Source organism: Arachis stenosperma, chromosome 9 (genome assembly GCF_014773155.1).
Source record: "Arachis stenosperma cultivar V10309 chromosome 9, arast.V10309.gnm1.PFL2, whole genome shotgun sequence".
NCBI classification, from domain to species: domain Eukaryota; kingdom Viridiplantae; phylum Streptophyta; class Magnoliopsida; order Fabales; family Fabaceae; genus Arachis; species Arachis stenosperma.
The window spans coordinates 27381297-27402212 of NC_080385.1; the positions used below are offsets into that span (position 1 = coordinate 27381297).

A 20916-nucleotide genomic window follows, 5' to 3' on the forward strand; every position below is an offset into this window, starting at 1 on the left:
GAAAACACTCTGACGTCCAAGTCGGCAAGATCATCAAAGAAATATTCTTTTTTTAATAATACTTTCCGTTTTGCTATATTCCTTTCGTTTGATTCCTTCTTCGTTTTATAAGGGTTGGATCGTTCCGTTCGTGTTTGAAGTTGTGGTCCTTCGCAATAGGAGTGGTCGTTGTGTAATTTAAATGTTTGTTTCTGTCCATCATTATCGTGGGTTACTGATGCCGCTCATCTCGACTTCTAAAAACTATCGGCTATATATGCTCTGTCCGAGATATACTCTATTAATTCTGAAGTTTAAGGTATAATTTAATTATGTTACAGTGATTACAGTGATTATGGTAATTTAAAAAATATTCCTAAAATTAAAATAATATTTTTTATTATTAAATAATACATTTTAAAAAGTATGCCTACAAAAAGTATGATTTTAATGTTAAGAATACTTGCATAATCTAGTTACTATAGTATATATAGTGATACTAAAATTTACTTATATATATATGGTTAGGATTAAATAAAATTCTGAAAAAGAATATTTATTTATTTGAAAAATAAAAAATAAATTGTGGATTAATAACCACATTATGTTGATAATAAAATAAAGATAATTTCAACGATATGATGCTTATGGATCGTTATATTCCATTACTATTAAAGAATAAACCTCATCTTCAGTGGTCAGTCGGCTCTAGAATATGCTCCCCATTTTTGATGATATGAAGATTCCTTGCCATAGCACTTTTTTCCATTCCTTTGACTAAACTTGTGTAGATGGAATAGCCATGGTTGGGTGCAGTGATGAACAGATGATAATATATAATTAACAAACGAGCCTTTTATTTGGCAATGAACGTAAACTTTGATATAGAAATAATATACAATAATTTATCATGAGAAATTTTGAACACAAAATAATTGTGTGGACGTAAAATGGATTTGGAGTATGCGTCTCCCATCATTATTTCTACTTTTATTAAAGTGGGGTATGTTGGTTAGACTTTAGATAACCAATTTTGATTTTCTTTCTCTTTGTTATTTTTTTCTTTATTTTTTCTCTTTCAATATTAAAAAGCGAGGATATTAAACTTATTTTTATGTGTTTATCTAACGTTTATTTTAGTAAATTTTTTTGAAAAAGTATTTACTTCGTTGTGAGTTGCCTCAGATTTATATTAACTTTGCCACTATGGTTCGAACTCAGTTTTCAAAGGTCATTAAAATTTTCAGACGTGATAATGCTATGGAATATCGTGACTCCAAACTTTTAAATTTTCTCGCTGAACAGGGTACTTTGTCCGAATTTTCTTGTCCTGGTACCTCTCAACAAAATGGCAGAGCTGAGCGTAAACACCGTCATATTCTTGACTCTGTCCGTGCGATGCTTATTTCCTCTTCCTGTCCTGAGCGTGCTTGGGGTGAAGCTGTCCTCACTGCTGTTCATGCTATCAATAGACTCCCTTCTTCTGTTCTTGGTAACACTACTCCCTTTGAGCGTCTTTATCGTACTTCTCCTGATTACAGTTCTTTCCGTGTTTTTGGTTGTGTCTGTTTTGTCCTTCTTCAGCCTCATGAACATAATAAGCTTGAACCTCGGGCTCGCATGTGTTGTTTTCTTGGGTATGCTTCTGAACATAAGGGTTATCGTTGTTGGGATCCTATCTCTCGCCGTATTCGTATATCTCGTCATGTTGTCTTCTGGGAACATCACATGTTCTCTAGTTTTTCCTCCTTTGAGTCAATTCCTTCTACCCCATCACCGTTTTTTACTAACCCAAATGTTGATCTCTTTCCTAGTGATGATACTACAGGGTCTACCCCAAATCCACCACTCGAGGCTCCTGATCCTTCACCTTCTCCATCTCCCGATGATTCCAGTCCGGACGGCGATCCCACTCCTAGCGTCATGCCTCCTCCTCCCACTCGTTCTTCTAGGGTAAGGAATCCCCCTCCTCATCTTCTTGATTATCATTGCTTTTCTACTATTCTTCATCAACATGAACCTAAGTCATTCAGAGAAGCCTCCACAAATCCAAATTGGCAACAAGCAATGCAGGAAGAAATACAGGCTCTTGAAAAAGCACACACTTGGGATTTGGTTGATCCTCCTTCTGATCAGGAAGTTGTGGGCAGTAGATGGGTATACAAGATCAAGACTCGCTCTGATGGCTCTATTGACCGTTATAAGGCACGATTGGTTGCTCAAGGTTGTACGCAAGAGTATGGTATTGATTATGAAGAGACTTTTGCTCCTGTTGCTCGCCTTACGTCTGTTAGAGCTCTCCTTGCCATTGCTGCGGTTAAAAGATGGTCTCTCAGTCAGATGGATGTGAAGAATGCATTTCTTAATGGGGATTTGAAACAGAGAGTCTATATGAAACCACCTCCAGGATATCCTTGTCCTTCCAGTAAAGTTTGTCTCCTTCGCAAGGCACTTTATGGACTTAAGCAAGCTCCTCGTGAATGGTTTGACAAGTTCAGCACTACCATATGTAGTCTTGGATTTATTTCTAGTCCTCATGAGAATGCGCTTTTCATTCGTAAAAGCGACCGTGGAGTTGTTCTTCTACTTTTGTATGTTGATGACATGATCATTACTGGAGATGATGTTGATGGTATCTCTGATCTCAAGACCTCACTTCAGCGTACTTTTGAAATGAAGGATCTTGGTTCTCTCAGCTATTTTCTTGGTCTCGAGGTCATTTCCACAGATGATGGCATTTATCTCTCTCAGGCTAAGTATGCTTCAGATCTCCTTGCTCGCGCTGGGATTACAGATAGTCGCACCGAATCTACTCCTCTTGAGCCTAATGTTCGATTTACCCCTATGGATGGTACTGTTTTGGATAATCCGACACTTTATCGCCAGTTAGTTGGTGGTCTGGTCTACTTGACTGTCACCCGACCAGACATTGCCTATCCAGTTCATGTTCTCAGCCAGTTCTTGTCTGCTCCCCGTACTACTCACTATGCGGCAGTTCTTCGCATTCTTCGTTATGTCAAAGGCACTCTTTTTCATGGCCTTTATTTTTCTGCCCATTCCTCTTTGACCCTTCAGGCATACTCTGATGCTGATTGGGCTGGTGATCCCACTGATCGTCGTTCTACTACTGGTTATTGTTTGTTTCTTGGCGACGCTCTCATCTCTTGGCGTGCTAAGAAGCAAACGTTCACTGCTCGCTCAAGCACAGAAGCTGAGTACCGTGCCCTTGCTGACACCACTGCGGAGGTTATCTCGGTTCGTTGGCTTCTCGAAGATCTGGGTGCTCCTCAGTCGTCCCCCACTAATGTCTTTTGTGATAACCGCAGTGCTATTCAGATTGCCCATAATGATGTGTTTCATGAACGCACCAAACACATTGAGATTGATTGTCATTTTGTTCGGCAACGAATCCTTATTGATGCTGTTCGTCTCATTGCTGTTGGGACACTGGATCAGACTGCTGATATCTTCACGAAAGCTCATCACCCGACTCGCTTTCGGATTTTGTTATCCAAACTCAAGTTGGTATCCTTAGCTCCCACTTGAGTTTGAGGGGGGATGTTAGAGAATCATTAGAATCAATTTAGATCAATTAGCATCGTCTATATTTATATAGCATATCTGTACATTAATTGTAGGATTCTATGTCTTTATTACTTTGATTCATTTAGCACCTATAAATACCCCTTGTATATTGTACCTGAGTCACAACTCAATAATACACTTTTCACATCATTTTCTCAGTCTCTTGTTTCTATCAGTACTTTATAAAAATATATTATTATAAAGTACGTACAAACACTTATATTTGGTAAATAAAAAAATTTATGTATTTGTGTTTGTAACTTTTTAAAGTTAAAAATATTTATCAAAATTAAAATATCTAATATAATTTTATATATTAATTAATATTTAAATTTAATTTTTACATTAATATTTATTATAATATTTTTAAATTTTAAAAATTATTTTACTAAAATTACTTGTTATTTATACTTATTAAAAACTATTTTTAATTTAATTTACTAAATACAAATGTTATAATTTTTAAAAAATTAACTTTTATAAACTATTTTTTAAAAATAAAAATTATACCAAATTAAGCCTAATACTCATAGATTTAATCATCAGTTTTCACTCTTTTAAATGATTATTATTCATATAATTAATATAAAAATAATTATTTTTATTAACATAATATTACATAATTAAATTTATATATAAAGTATTTTATATAATATATTAAAATTAAATTCTATATTTGTTTACTATAAAATTAAGAACTGAGCAATCAGGGAAAATGAGTGAAACATAAAATATAGTTAACGAATTCTAACAATGCTCGCCACCTCACATTTTAAGCGTCACCTCGCACATTCAGCCTAGTGGTGGGGTCCTCCTTCTACACTTATAAATACATAGATTTTCTCAGCAATGATCAACATCATTTCCCTTCTCTGTTGTTACAACACTGCAGGGATCCAGGTATCATTTAATACGTTTCATTTTATTCTACTACTTCTTTTTTTACTTCAAATTATGTTCACTAATGTTATTTTCGTGTTAATGTGCATAAAAGTCTATGGATATTACTCTAAAGTACGTTTTATGTGGTTCACGTTGATTTGCACATTCATGCGTTGATTATCATGTAATAATTCATGGCCTATGATTATGATTGCTACTAATTAATATTTTCGTTTTAACAAAGTTCAGGCAAATTGAGATCATTGAGCTGTGAATTGCAAGATTTGATCTTTGAGCCCAGGATCCTTTGATCGTTCATCAGGTATGTACAAATTTTTGCATTGGTATGTTTAACTGTATCTATAAGTCGAATTTTTTAGAGAAAAGAAAGTAAAGTCGCTTCAACTTTAAAGAATTATTTGAGTTCATTACTCTAAAAGATCCCTCTCTCTTATCTTCTTTGTTCCACAATTTTTGTTCTTCGAACGGACCTTATAATACGTTTGCAAAAAAAGAACACTGAGACAAAGATACAAAATTTGTGTTTGAGAGATAAGATATAGATAGAGACTTGTATTTAGAGATATTGAATTAGTGTATTTTATGTTCATCATAACAAAAAAAATTAAGTAACAAGGACACAATTTATTTTTTATTTTTTATTATTTTTATTAATTTTTTATAATTATATTTTTTATTATTATATTTTTTTCTCAAATTTTTTTAACAGCAAAAAATAAAAATAAATTAGATTTTTATAATTTGTTCTAGTTTATTACCAAACAAAATATAAGAACACTAAATTTTGTGTCTCTTTCCTTTGTGTCTTATTCTCGTTGTCTTGTCCTATTTTAAGAAATAAATGCAGCCTTAAAGTTTTTCAAAAATATTAGATGCACACAAAAAATCAGCTACTATATATATTGTTTAATTTATTTTTAATATATATTTTATATTTTAATATACATTTTATATAAATAACTGATTTGACACCAGATTTTTTGTGTTCATACAATATAGTTGCATGTTTTAAAAGAATAATAATAAAAATCTTTTTAGTCTGAAAACTAGTGAAACTGCAACCTATATAAAATTTTCAGTTGTCAATTTTAGATTTCAAGGCTTGCATCATTAGAAATGAGGAAATTTATTTATTATGTATATATGGTTTAGGATTGTTAATTATGAAACTTTTTAACTAATAAAATTCAGTTAAGTTCGTTGCAGAGTAGAAATTCTTTTTAAGAATGGATGCCGATCATGGGATTGCTGGAGTCAAGTACGAGTGCTTGCTTTTTGGTAATGATTGAAAATTTGAATGCTATTTATGATCAAATGAAAAAAAAAAAAAACAGAATAATCGATTTTGATGTTTGTTATATTTTTAAAATGAAGAACTTGAATCTTTCACTTTATAAAGATGGAAGAAAATTCAATTAAATATTTCTGACTCCAAATTTTGTTCATTGTTGACAGATATGGATGACACTCTCTACCCAATGAGCATGGGTTTAAATTTGCAATGTCGTCATAACATAGAAGGTATAAACTAATTCAAAATATATCTTTTTAATTCTTCAGATAAATTGTAGTAAGATCAATGATGAAAATTACAAAGTTATCAAACATAGACAACTTGTTAAAATGAGATATTCTTTTACTCCATCGAGAAAATAAGAATTTTTATACTAAAATTGTGACTAATATAATAAACATGGCCTATTTATAAAACTTTTTATATTCTTTTCTATTCTTCTTTTTCTTCAAACTTTGTTGTTTTGACTTATGAACATAGTATTATTTTATGAAACTTGTATTATTTGAACATTTAAAAGTGGGATTAATACCCAACTCAATCTAAGTGAAATATCATGATATCAAGTATCAACACAGTGAATGAGGTGTGTTCTAATGTGACAAAAGGGTAATGCTACGGTGAAGAGTGAAGTTTAGTTTTCGCCAAGAGCAACTATTGTTTCTTTTAGTAAAGAAAAAATCCACAAAAAAATTATCATATGCAATGCTTGTGATATTTAAAAATTTAGTAAAAACCTGTACGGCACTTTTTTTTGGGTATAGAAGTAAAAGTAGTGATATACCTTAACATTATAATTGTTTGTGTTTTTTTAAATTGTGAGATGTATATAAACTGGCCAATTTCTGTACCTCAAATTTTTTTTATTTTTTGTTAACACAAATTGGACAGTCCAATTTGTGTACCTCTCACAAATTGGACAGTCTGGTTTTTGTACTTCTAATAAATCGGACAGTCTGATTTCTACTTCTCTAATTAAACGGTTCCATATTTGAGAATAACATTCCAACATTCCACATTTCAAAAAAATATCATTACCACTCCAATTCTACTCTTCACTAAAGAAATTCTCTGACAGAAGTACTGTAGTTAACCAATCTTGTTTACAGATTATATGTTGGAGCACTTGCATATTGAAGAAAGTGAAGTACCAAAGATGTGCCTGGATCTGTACAAGGAATATGGGACAACTATGGCAGGATTGAAGGTATGAATATTATTTGAAATTGTCCTAAGTTTTCTTTTTCATGAAAATTTTCCTTCTATAGTAATAATAATAATATGATGTAATGAGTGTGTGTCAATTTCATTTCAGCTCCTTGGTTATGAGTTTGACAATGATGAGTTTCATGCTTACGTTCATGGAAGATTACCATATGAGAAACTGAAGCCTGATCCAGTGTTAAGGAACCTTCTTCTTTCCATGCCTCAGCGCAAAATTGTATGTCATGAAAAGAAAAAATAATAATTATAGTAAAAAAGAAAGAAGAAAAGCTTAGGATACATTTGGTTTGTGTTTTTATTTTCTTTTTTCATTTTCAGTATGGTATGTTTTTCTAAATTTTGTAAAGGAAAGAAAAAAAAAGTGAAAACAATAACATCCTATTTTCTATTTTCACCTCATATTTTTCTCTTTTTCCTTTACAAAATTTTAAAAACAAAAAATACTGAAAATAAAAACAGAAAATAAAAACGCAAACCAAACGCACTCTTAACAATTTTAATTTGTTGACTCTGTTCCATGTTTAGTGAAGCTGAAAAAATTTTCATTTTGCAGATTTTCACCAATGCAGATCAAGCACATGCAGCTCAAGTTCTCAACAGATTAGGTTTGGAAGATTGTTTTGAGGGAATTATATGCTTTGAAACTCTTAATCCTCCCAAAGAACCTAAGGATGATGATGATATGGTCATAGAGAGTGCAGAATTTAATAATGACAATAATTTAAGGGACTCACATATCATATGCAAACCATCCCTTGAAGCCTTTGAAGCTGCCATTAGAATAGCTAATGTTGATCCAAATAAAACAGTAAGTTTTATTACTTAACCAAACAGAATTAATCACTTGTTTGATGTGTTTGTTTCTAGAATTATTTTCCATTAGTTTCAAAAAGACTGGGATTCCATTTGAATAAAAATAATGTTGACAGTACCAATTGACTCTTCTTTTTACTTTCTTCATAATGGTACATATAAAGTAGCAACATGATTTTAATACGGAAATGAATATTGTTATTCCTATTTTGATAATGTTACTATTTTTTAGTTATAAATTCATGCAAACATATAATACAAAAAAATCACGTCCAATCATGTGTGAAGTGACATTATCAAAAATAGGAATGACAATATTATTTCACTATTAATACTTTCTGCATTGACATCTCACTCAAATTCTAAGATATTTTATCCTTATGACACCTCACATCTATTCTAAAATATCAATATCCTATAATTATTCACTCGTATCCATAATTCATAATAGATTGCTGATAAGCAACAAAGACAAAAGTAAAACTCAGTTTTCTTTTCATCTTATGCAGATTTTCTTTGATGACAGTACTAGAAATATTGAAACCGGAAAAGCAGCTGGACTTCAAACTGTCATAGTAAGTTCTAATTTTTCTTTCTATGCATGTTATGTAAAGATCTAAGCAATAACCCCAGTAATTCATGTACATATATGTAAGTCAATTCAAGCTAACAAATTAAACAAATTTCAGGTGGGGCGATCGGATTTGGTGCCTGGTGCCGACCATGTTCTAAGCAGCATTCACAATATCAAAGAAGCAATACCTGAAATATGGGAGGTTGAAGTAGACAACATAAAGGGAAGGATCCAGTCTCAAGGACTTGAAGCCATGGTCCTTGCATAAATGTTTTGCTTGGATCAAATGTTTTAGTAAAGTTGGTCAAGCAAATCAAGGGTTTCTAGCTTAGCTCAGAGTTCTGTCCACCTACATTTACTACAACTTCACCACTGTAATTGTATCCACAGAATGGTGATCCTTAAATAGGTTAATCTTGCAATTAGCAACTATGAAATGGATATTGGAAACTAGTAAATGTAAACCATGTAAGCAAAAGATAGGTAATTACTATAAAGGTTTGGTACAAGCTTAGTTATACAAAATATGCATGTATGTATGTATTCTCTTCTAAATGAAATTGCAGTGCCTGGTCCCTCAGTTACATGTTTTTTTTCTCATCATAGTAAAATGATGATTTAAATGCACTAACACTATCCTCAATTGAAAAATTGTAACTGACAATCAGGGAAATGTCATGCACTTAAGTGCAAAGATCAACCATCAAGAGGCAGTTCACCGCAATTAGCGATTTTGCATGCTTTCTTGGGGCTGTTATCACGCGGGCTCGTCTCTAGTGACTCGAGAGTCTTCACAACATCCATTCCATCAATGACTTGTCCGAACACAACATGGCGATTGTCTAGCCATGGCGTCTGCATCATTAAACAACACCATTTACTTCATTTCAGTGCTAAAATCCAAACAAAGTTCAAACAATGTGTGTATCTAATGGTTGAAATGATTGAGCATTAAACACAGGAAACAAAGTTCCTGACTTGTTACAAGTGTGTAAACTAACCATACAAATGAATCATAACTAGCAGAACATATAATAGTACTCTTGGATATGCAAAAAAACATTTGAAATAAAAACCATGGTCCTACTTACTACTTAGTGAAACTTCTTCAATCATGCAACAAGCAATTAGCAGATATTGATATATGCTTAATTACACTTTTGGCCTTTCTAGTTTATCAATGTCTGGGATTCTAATTACCTTAGTTTTAAAGTTGCTATGTGAAAGGCATTTCCACAACAATAAAGCCAATAAAGAAACATTTTTCTTGTCAGAAAAGAAATGTCCACATTGGAACATTGAATTGTAACAGAAACTAAATATCATTAATCAACCACTTCCAAAAACACAGAAAAAAATAATTGCATCAACTAAAAAATAAAGAACTTAAAAATCAACCAAAAATATAAAAAGAAAGAGACAACAGTGTGCCAATTGAAATGAGAGAATTCAACTTTAGTAAGACTTAGAGGATCAAGGGTGTAAGTAAACCATGATTTTATCAGTAGGTTATGAAAATATGAGAGACAATTACTAGAAGTGCAAAATCCATGCAGTAAGGGGCATTTTTAATTGGGATAGACTTGAGAAACAGGAAACAAGCATTAATTGGTGAATTCTTCACAGAACTAAAAAGCAAGATGTTCTAGTCAATTTGACCATTATCATCGAATTCCTTTGCGATAATGTTGCTTCTGAAAATTCCATGTTTGTAATGAGGATGGAGAGGAACTTGCGGAAAACATTTTTTCTGAAAACAAAAGCATAAAAGATAACTGAAAAGGAGGACAGTGTGTGCTTCTCACCGGTACGGTGCAAATAAAAAACTGACTACCATTGGTATCAGGACCAGCATTTGCCATACTCAAAACTCCAGGACCAGCATGCTTCACTGAAAGAACATCATTACATAAATTATTCATGGAAACTACAATTTGAAGAAGGTTATTAACCTAGCTATTTTATAAACAAAAAACACTCAAAGCAGAATCTTAAATACTTATTGAGTTATTGTTTAATCAAAAGTGTTAAAACTCAATGGACTGATGGTTAGTTCAAGAGATTGAATGTACTGGTTCTTTTATTATATATAGTTAATTTTCTATAATTCGAAACTGCTATTCGGTTTCACTAAGAATTAATTTCTTTTTCTGTATGCTAAAACTATATTACATATCAAACAGCAGTAGAGAGTAGAGACTTACAGTTAAAATTCTCATCTTCAAACCGAGAACCATAGATACTAACTCCACCGGTTCCCTGCAACCAATTAAATCATGTTTGAGGAGTGAAGAAAATTGTTACTCGAGAGCAAATACATGCCCTCCCATTAGCATGAATATGTGGGAAAACAAACAGATGAACAAAATATAACAGAGCATACATTTCCCTCGGTGAAGTCCCCGCCTTGAATCATGAAGTCTTTGATTATACGATGGAAGTAGCATCCTTTATAGCCATATCCTTTCTCTCCTGCACAAGAATTATTCAACTTTATGAATGAGATGCTGTGTCACAGAATCACTTCTACAAAGGCGGAAGTTGATGTAGACATATTTGATTGCTTGCCTGTGCACAAAGCTCGAAAATTCTCGGCTGTTTTAGGAACGACGTCCCCAAATAAACCAAAAACAATCCTGCCAGCAGATTCACCCGCAATTTGTACATCAAAGAAGCACTTAGTTGTCACTTTGGCTAGCAGCTCCTAAAAGTTGCCAACATAACCATGTGAGTAAAGAAGCAACATCTCAAATCACAGAATAAGAATCGTTTATTGGTTATTGAGGATTGCTATGAACATTTTTTCTTAAAGCAATGAATATGTGAAAGAAATGATATATCCTCCTACTAATGGAAGAATCAATTACTTTTTAATATTTCATGACATTGGTTGTATCTACTTTTTACTTTACTTAGGTGAAATTTTAGGAGGCTATATGATTACTGAATTTTTAACATGGAGATGGAAGAAAACATAACCATTCATTGTACATAACTATATGATGAACAAGTGGTCAACATTCTAGAAATCATTTCTATTATCAAATTCATTTAAGTGTTAACTCTAATCCATACACCGAAGGGAAAGATAAGAATGAAGTAAAAATTAGAGTGGATGAAATTACTATCCATTTTGGCTTAGAATTCTTAAACAAACACATTAGAAAATCACGAATTACTCACACTTTCGGTGGCATTCATGCATGTCATTCTCCTATATCTCATTGATTTTGCTTCAGATTGTTGTGTGACAGAAAGCCTCACAGCATAGTGTGATCTTGAAGCCAGTGTTTGGTTGTAACCAATCCGTGATCCGATACTGCTACAGACAACCTGCGGCTTCCGAACCATCGACACATCTTGGCTAAGTTTCCCCTGAAAAAAATCCCAATCTTAATGAAAACATGTCTTCAGTAGCTCCTACATTCTCTCTAATGTCAATTTGTTAGAAATCACCCTCTACAGTCTACACATTGGATGAACATGCTTTCCTTTATCAGATTGGATAGGGTGTGTTTGGAATACCTTGAGAATAGAATTCTCACAAGAAAATAATTCTTTTCTTTGGTTTGAAATACAATAAAAGTTTATTTTTCAATTCTCAACGGAATTCCAGTTCTCACATTAATGTTCAAACTAAATCAGACCTTCTTATTTGCAATTCCATTATCACTAAAGATTGAAATGTTAAAATTATCCCTAATAAACAAAAAATAAATAAATAAATAAATAAAGAAACTACAAAGATAAAATAGTAGAGAACACAAAACTCATTTCATTCATGCAATTAATTGTTCCAAATCATGAATTTGAATTTGAAATAGAATTAGAATTCACTTTTTAACAGAAATAGAATTCTTTTCTCACTTTAGTGCTTCTTTTTTTGGTTTCCTTCTCACTTTAGTGCTTCTTTTTTTGGTTTCCTTCTCACTTTAATGCATTCCAAACCATTGACGTTTCTCTGCCTAACCGTCTAAGCTTGTAAGAGAGATTCTTCATAACATAGTATAAGAGTTTCAACGATGAAAAAGTTCTAGAGTTTGATTTGGTTATTTAACAAACCATTGAAGATAAAAATGGTAGGCATACAAGTTCTACTACAAAGAAAACCTAAGAAGCACAAACACTTGTTGATTTTGTTTGTAATATAGAAGGAAAAAGAAAGAAAAACAAGTAGTAGCTAGAAACCTGGAGATGGTGAAAACGGGGAAGTAGAATTTGACTTTGCAGCAATTGAGTTGAGAATGAAGAGGCCATGAATGACTCGAAACTTGTTTAGTTGACTTTGTGAGCCTACAAATGCTCTGTTTTCTGAACACTCAAGTTTAGCTTCTCTTACCTTTATAGTTCGAAGGTGAACTCCCAAAGCCACACACTGCTACTCCTATGGATAAGCGGTTCTAACATTGGCATTCCAAGAGTTATATTATATCTATGAAGCACACTTCACACATAACATTTACCGACATTAGTTTAATATCGGTTGTGTCTAACTATGTTTTAATAAAATGATAAAAATTATTTTTCGGACACAGCAAAATAATTTTAAATATCATTAAATATTAGCGTGTTCAATTTTATTTTTAATATATATTTTTAAAATAAATTTAGATATAATATATATTATTATTTATTAAAATAAAAAATATTTTAAATATTTAATATAATTAAAATAAAATATTAAAAATTTTAATTATATTTTAATATCAATAAAATATCAAAATATCATTATGATTTATCTAAAAAATACTTTATATTTTATATATATGCGTGTCCTTATATCATGTAAGATTTTAAAATTTGTATGTCGACGTGTCCCGTGTCGTGTCGTATTCTATGTCTGCGTCAGTGTTCGTGCATCATAGTATTATATATATAAGAGAGGAAAATTTTCTTAAGTAACTTTTATGGCTATTTTCTTTAGCAATGAAAAAAATGCTGTGTAATTTATTATCATGGTTAATCGGTGTATTTTTTATATAAATTTAAAATCTTTTATTTTATTTTAAATAACAAATTCCACGTTCAGATTTAAAAAATTCAAAGGTCATATTTTCATAGTGCACAAATTAAAACATTCGATTTGTAGTAAGATAAATTTTATTTCACTCTCAAACAAATTGTAGGGTTCAATTTGTATGTTTAAATTTTTTTCAATACTCAAATATAAATTTGACCCTCAGATTTATATTTTTACAAAACAAATTAAAAACCACAAATTCTCATATTTGTGACATGAAAAAAAATTAAAAATCATCTCAAATTTGTAGCATTTACACGAAAAAATATACTAACTCTCCACATTATTAAAAAACATCACTAAAATCCGAATACTAAAAATAAAAAGTGAACTTTTATTTATCGGGTAAAATATATTTGTTGTCTTTAAAATTTAGTAAAAATTTTAAAAATACCTCTAAATTTTATTAATTTTATCTCAAAAATTTTTGATTTGTATTAAATATGTCCTAGACAACTAAATTTTTTAAAAGTTTGGACTAATCCAACAATAATACATAATAAATATGTTTGATTTACTTGTATTAAATATTGTTCTTGTAAAGTATTCTTGAATTGATATTTTTTTAAAAAAAATTTATGGTTAGAAATAAATTTGATACAAATAAAAAAATTTCTAAGACAAAATTAAAACAAAATAAAATTTAATAATATTTTAAAAAATTTTAACAAATTTTAAAAATAAAAAATATATTTTATTTTTTTATTTATTTAAGAATAAAATTTTAAAAAAATGTTATCAGAATTTATTGTTTTTGTATCATTAACAAAATTATAAAGCATTCGTGACACAAGCAAATCGTCAAAATGTAAAAGATACTTTTTTATTCATAAAAGTACAATCTACCAAAAATGTATTATCAATTTATGAGAGCGTATTGTAAAAAAATTATTTTTTATTTGTACAAATACAATCCACGAGAGTGTATTATTTATCTATAGGAGCGTATTAAATATCATTCTATCCAATATGCATGTGTTTCACACAGTACTATACAATATCAAAATAAAAAAATACATAATAATCAATATATTAAGGTGAAAATTTAGATACAGTCGACTTTACGTAAGTTGATATCTGAGAATTATTAGATAATTTGACTAATTTGACTAAATTTTTATCTAATAACTTTCAGATATCAACTTTACGTAAAGTCGACTTTACTTAAATTTTCACCATATATTAAATCACCAACTCAACAAGTTACTTCTGGAGTTTAAGAACAAAAATTAACATTTTTCAAATGTTATTCTAAGCGAACAAAAATCGTTTAATCTTTAAAAATAAATAATCAAAAATTACTTTGTCATTTATTTTTAGTTAGAGCCTTAGAGGTTGTACTTCTTGTAAAAATATTAAGAAAGATAAAAGTTATTTACTTTTTTTTTTTAACTTCATAATAGTTGTTTGATTCTAGAAGAAACTGCAATCTTAAAACTCCAGATCATGGCTCATGAATTCATTAATTTTGTAATAATAATAATGCGCTAGACAAATAGATCTAACATTTTAAAATAATATTAGTCAATAAAATTATTTTTATTTTAAGAGACAAATTACATAATTTAAGTATATATATAAAAATATAAAATAAAATAAAATAAATAAAATTAATAACTAAAAAAAATAAAAAATAAAAATATATTTAAAAATTATATAATTGTAAATTTTGGTAACATTAATTATTTTTTATTTAATAAAAAATAAAATAAAATATTTTTTGGTTCAGTAAATCAGTCTGCCAAAATCTATAGGTTTAATAGTGTAAATTTGATAAAATTTTTTATTTGATAAATTTTAAATTTTAGTTTGGTCTGTCTTTTTTAGCAGATTCGCATGATAAATTAGTCTCACAAATTCAGTCTATTTTATCATTTTTAACCACACTAAATAAAAAAGAAGAATTAATGAAGATGAGAAAATGTAGTCGACAAAGAATAGATTTTTAAAAGAATTAATGAAGATGAGAAAATGTAGTTGACAAAGAATAGGCTTTTAAAAGCTATTATCAATTAAAGAGGCCTAATTTATTTAATTTAAGAAAACCAAAATTATTATGGTTCAAAAACCCAACCTAAATGACCAATTTAGATGGACTATGCTTATTTTTTAAAAGTTGTTAAAAACTATCATGGACATATTAATGTAAATCTATATATCATTATAAATGGATTAATATTTTTAAAATTATTAGTCAATTTAAATTGATCTAGTTAGTTTACTAATTTATTTAGATTAATAATAAATTTAATATTTTTGGATTGACTTAGTTATTAATGTTTTTTTTATTTCCACTTAGTTATTAACTATTCTAAAAATATCCTTCACACAATTACAACACTAATAACAAAAAAAATTTAAACAACTAAATAATTTTTTAACTAAATTCAATTAAATCACTCTGTACGTTTTTTTTTTTTTTTTACGTTCTTATATGCATTGTTATTGTTTTTTTTATTTTTTTTCTCCTTTTTTTTATTATTTTTATTTCTCGTTTAATTTTTCTCTTTTTTTTTTGTTTCTTTTCCTCTTTCATTATCATCATTATCATGGTTATCTTCTTCTTTTTCTTAGGTTTATCGATAACAAAAGTACATCATTTAATTGTAAATGATACAAGAAAATTTAATGAATAACAAAAAAAAATTTGGTAAATGACACCAAAAATTTTGATAAATGACACAAAAAAATCTCCAAATGACCACAAATCCAAAACCGACTCACTCAACAGACAAAATATATTTAGATGTGTTTTAGATTCAAAAGACACATCGAATTATTACAAATGATACATAAATAGCTAAATATTTTATATATTAATTCAATATCACACGGGTGATAGCAAAAACATATTATTTAGTTAGAAATGACCAAAAAATTTTGGTAAATAACATAAGAATTTTTTTAAAAAATTACAGGTTTAAAATCTAAATTCACTCAACCAACAAAATACATTTAAATGTATTTTAGAGCTAAAAGTACATCATTCAATACTACTTAACTAGTTCAAAAATAAAAAAAAATACATCATTTAGTTAGAAAAGACACAACAAAAAATTCTTGTATCACGATTAATTAAGAAATTTTGGTATCAAAATTAAAAAACTTCCTGTGTCGTGGCTAAAAAATTTCGGTGTTATTTTTTGATAAATTTACAGAATTTAAAACTCTCATTTTTCTTCTTCTTTTACATTCTCATCATTCTTATTTCACCCTCTTAACAAGAAGTTATGTCATGACTAAGAAATTTTGATGTCAAAAATAATAAATTTTTTGTGTCACGGTTAAAAAATTTTAGTGCTAATTCTTTTAATAAATTATGCACAATTCAAAACTCTTTCATCATCATCATCATCTCTTCTTTCACCTTTTCATAATTCTAAATTAATACTCAATTTGATACCTAAAATTTGAAGTAGGACTCAAATTGACTTCTAAAATTACAATTGACTCAATTTAGACCCCAAATACTATAAATGATTATTATAAAATGAGTATTAATGCATTTTTTTTCTCCTCCAAATAATTATTATAAAAATGATTATTTTTATTTCATTCTCTTAACAAAAAAAATTAAATAAAAAAATTTAAAATATGCTATAATAATTATTTGGAGGAGGAAAAAAATGCATTAATAATAGTAACAATAAAAAAATAACAATAAAAAAACACGCAAAAAAAACACAAAAAATTGTATAATTCATGTGCATATTGTGTAAATTATTTTCATTTAATTTGGATCAATTTAATTGAATTTGATTGATAAAAATGCTTAGATTATAATGAGACACAATAAATTCTCTAAAATTTTAGAATGATTAAAGGTTTACGTTATTAGAATAAGCCCAAAACAGAACAAATTAATAGAAAATGATGGAAAAAATTTAACTAATCCAAAAAATTAAACCAATTAAAAAAAGACACTACTCACCATCCACAAATACTAAACTATAGTTTCGTCAATCAAACATGTAAAAAAATAAGAACCGAAAGAAACTAACATAGTTTTCAAAGTTGGGATTTCGACACTTCAAAACTATTAGGACACTCTTCACGAATATATGTTGAGATTTCTACAATGTTGTTCTAATTTAGAATACTTTGTGAAGGTTTTATTACGACATATACAATAAGTTTATGGGAATAGCAGATTTCTAGTACTCCTCTGGTATTTCCTAGTATTCCTTGGTATTTTATTCGTAAAAGTTATATAGTCGTATTCTTACTACTTTATGTCCTTCAAATCAAATATTTTTTCAATCTTATTTTAAATAAGAGATATGTTTTTTGATTGACAGTTAAAATTAACTTAAATAAAATGAAGGCATGTAAATTTAATTTAACCTAAAATAATTTAGAGTTGAATTAATATGTATTCTAAAGGTACATATTAAAATTATTATAAATGAAGAAATTCGAATTATTTAATTATTTTAATAAATATAAAATAAATCTATTAAAAGTTAAATTTTTTTTATATTTTTATAATTTTCATTAATAATTTTAATATGTAGTCTTAAGGGCAAATGACCAAATTAAAATAAAGAAGAGAAAGGTTTACCAGATTACAACAATGGAGAAATTGATACCTGAATGTCTTGTTTCGTTATCTATGTAAATCGTGGGAGCCAACTACGGTTTCAAGCTACACATAAACCGTGGCTGGCAGGCAGGTTTTACATGGAAGAAAAGCACAACGTAAACTGTGGTAGATAGCCACGGTTTACTCTTTATGAATGAAAGTTAGAAACCGCTGGAAGTAGCCACGATTTATGAAGAAAGAAATGCATGAAACGTGGCCGGCAACCACGGTTTATGAAGGACTTCCAATGGGCATAAAACCCTGTAACCAAGAACGGTTTATGTAGACTGAAAATATATATATAGTTGAGTGAGATTCAAGCTGGTGAGAAGATCATTGTCACAATGTCAAGTGAGGAAGAGTGTGTTCTTGTCTTAGTGCATTGCTCTGGAAAAATAAAAAAAAAAGCAAAAAATATGGTGTGAAGTTCACTGACAGAGAACCGTTGAGTGTATTTGTTAGTTCATCAAACAGTTTGTCAGATGTGAAGAGCAGCATCTTGCAAAAACTTGGGGTTTTTGGGAGCAAGTTTGTGAAGAAGATTTTCTACAAGATTCCCATCGCTGTAGTCTCGAGCGGTGTCATGTATGATACGTTCGTGTTAGCGGCTGACAAAGATATTAGGGTTCTGTTTCATTGCGTAAGGAGTTTTCCGGAGGTCAGAATACATGAGCTGTATGCGAAGTTGGAGGTTGCTGTGGATAGTTCTGGGGCATCGGCTCCTGTTCACAGCTCGACTACCGCAGGTGGTGCGTCTTGCTCGGTGCCTGCGATCCGGCCATCTGTTCCGCAGGTTGTCTCACCTTTCTTTGCGGCTGATTTGGTACAAACGGAGGCAGTTCGTACTGTACGTTCCCCTAATCAAGGGGTCCGGCAGCAGGCATTTCAGGGGGAATCAGGTCGTGCCATAGATGATGAAGTTCAAGGCTTTGGGGAACCTGATCGAGTAGAAAATACAATGCGGGACGATGACTCTGAGCAGGAGCCTGTAAATATCTTTGGAGACAGCGATGATGACACCGGTGCTAAACCACATGCACAACAAGGTCCTTCAAGTTCTGGCACACAGCATTACCCTCCACACTTCTCCGCTATAAACTTGGAGGCTCTGGGTGAACACCCGGCGGGAATTGCTACAGTTGGCGGTTCGTCAACAGAATTTCAGATTAGGCAATCCTTCCAGAGTAAAGATGAAGCTGTTCTTAGTGTGAAGGACTATAGCATCCGTCGAGGTGTTGAGTACCGAGTGTTGGAATCGGACCATCTGAAGTATCATGGAAAGTGCAAGGATTTCGGCAAAAGTTGTAGTTGGCTGATTCGGATTTCGCTCCGTGCACGAAAGGGCACTTGGGAGGTTAGGAGGTACAACGGTCCCCACACTTGCTTAGCCACATCTATTTTCAGTGATCACCGTCAGCTTGATTACCACGTTATCTGTGCGAGGATTTTTCCGTTGGTTAGTGCGGATGCTGCAGTACCGATCAAGGTGTTGCAACAAGCAACTGAAGCTGATTACGGCTTCAAGCCCAGTTACCGGAAGGTTTGGAAAGCAAAACAGAAGGCAGTTGCACAAATATATGGAGATTGGGAAGAGTCTTATGCCGAGTTGCCACGTTGGATGCTAGGGGTGCAGTTGACGATGCCCGGGATAGTTACTGTGTTGCAGACCTCTCCTGTTCGAGTTATGGACCAGATTGATGAGTCAACAGTGTACTTTCATCGTCTATTCTGGACATTTCCACCTTGCGTTGAGGCCTTCCAGCATTGCAAGCTGCTTGTGAGTATTGATGGTACCCACTTGTACGGCAAATATGGAGGCACCTTACTGTTGGCGATTGCACAGGATGGGAACTCAAACATCCTCCCGATAGCATTCGCCCTTGTGGAGGGGGAAAATGTAGAGTCATGGTCTTTTTTCTTGTCCAACTTAAGAACGCATGTGACGCCACAAGAGGGTATCCTTGTTATCTCAGACAGGCATAACGGCATCAAGGCTGCACTTGAGAATCCCGTGAATGGTTGGCTGCCACCACGTGCTTATCGGGCGTACTGTATCCGTCATGTGGCAGCAAATTTCAGCCTTTCTTTTAAAGGTAAAGATGCCAGAAGGATGCTGGTTAATGCGGCGTATGCAAAAACTGAGGCAGAGTTCTATTACTAGTTTGACATCATGCGTACAGAGAATCCGGCCATGTGTGACTGGGCGAACCGGATGGAGTATGAGAAGTGGACCCAACACCAGGATAGCGGTAGACGGTTCGGGCACATGACGACGAACATCAGTGAATGTGTGAACTCCGTGTTAAAGGGAACTCGCAACCTCCTGGTCACTTCGCTGGTAAAGTCCACATACAGAAGGCTTGCTGAGCTATTCGTGCTCTGGGGACAAACAGCAGAGGCGCAAGTTGGGTCTGGACAAGAAATTTGTCAGGCTTTGGTCAAGGCTATTGAAAGGAACATAAGAGAGTCAAGGTGCTTCACCGTCACCTTGTACGACAGGCACCAGTCGGAGTACACGGTGACCGTGCACTCCCCAAAGGGCATGTGAAAGATGTGGGTCTCAGGACGCCACCTCTCAATGAATGCGCTAAGTAGAGGCTCATCAACCCAGAACCACTGACTATTCAGCCTAGCCAAGTGATATAAGCCCGCGGTCTCTAGATACGGTATGATACGCTCGTGTAAAGGCATATTCTGTTGTCTTCTCACACCGCTAATAACTCTAGTAGGCTGCAAAAAGATGGATAACGAACTCTCAACACACAACAATAGTAACAACTTACACTAATATCAATAAAAACCCTAACCATAACAAGAACAGCGCAAATAACACTAACAATATTACTAACACCTAAAACTAAAAAATTAATTCTACCAATAACAAAAATTAGAAATTTAATAAATATAAAAAACTCACATTCATGATAACAGCAAAAATTTCT

At 31.5% G+C, this 20916-nt stretch overlaps 3 protein-coding genes across 5 annotated transcripts; 2 read left to right on the forward strand and 1 right to left on the reverse strand.

The window, feature by feature from the left end:
* The first annotated feature begins 4406 nt into the window (after window positions 1-4406).
* On the forward strand, window positions 4407-8968 carry LOC130947952 (uncharacterized protein C24B11.05-like). Of its 3 annotated transcripts, none has more exons than XM_057876667.1 (9): window positions 4407-4464; window positions 4696-4768; window positions 5674-5745; window positions 5923-5988; window positions 6871-6968; window positions 7077-7202; window positions 7539-7793; window positions 8308-8373; window positions 8488-8968. In XM_057876667.1, the coding sequence occupies exons 3-9, from the start codon at window positions 5694-5696 to the stop codon at window positions 8638-8640; spliced, it is 816 nt and encodes a 271-aa protein (XP_057732650.1). In that variant the 5' UTR covers window positions 4407-4464; window positions 4696-4768; window positions 5674-5693; the 3' UTR covers window positions 8641-8968. The 3 variants fall into 3 exon arrangements, with proteins under 3 accessions (XP_057732650.1, XP_057732652.1, XP_057732651.1); XM_057876669.1 differs by having other exon boundaries at window positions 4432-4464; window positions 5659-5745; XM_057876668.1 differs by having other exon boundaries at window positions 4432-4464; window positions 5664-5745.
* Window positions 8842-12803, reverse strand: LOC130947953 (peptidyl-prolyl cis-trans isomerase, chloroplastic-like). The gene is made up of 7 exons (XM_057876670.1): window positions 12561-12803; window positions 11556-11747; window positions 10941-11076; window positions 10756-10844; window positions 10577-10631; window positions 10178-10263; window positions 8842-9227 (listed from the first exon to the last, which is right to left on the reverse strand). Exons 1-7 carry the CDS (start codon window positions 12627-12629, stop codon window positions 9069-9071), a joined length of 786 nt encoding a protein of 261 aa, XP_057732653.1. The 5' UTR covers window positions 12630-12803; the 3' UTR covers window positions 8842-9068.
* Window positions 12804-18557: 5754 nt separating this feature from the next.
* Window positions 18558-20135, forward strand: LOC130949312 (uncharacterized). The gene has a single exon (XM_057878068.1). It carries the CDS (start codon window positions 18558-18560, stop codon window positions 20133-20135), a length of 1578 nt encoding a protein of 525 aa, XP_057734051.1.
* Window positions 20136-20916: the final 781 nt, after the last annotated feature.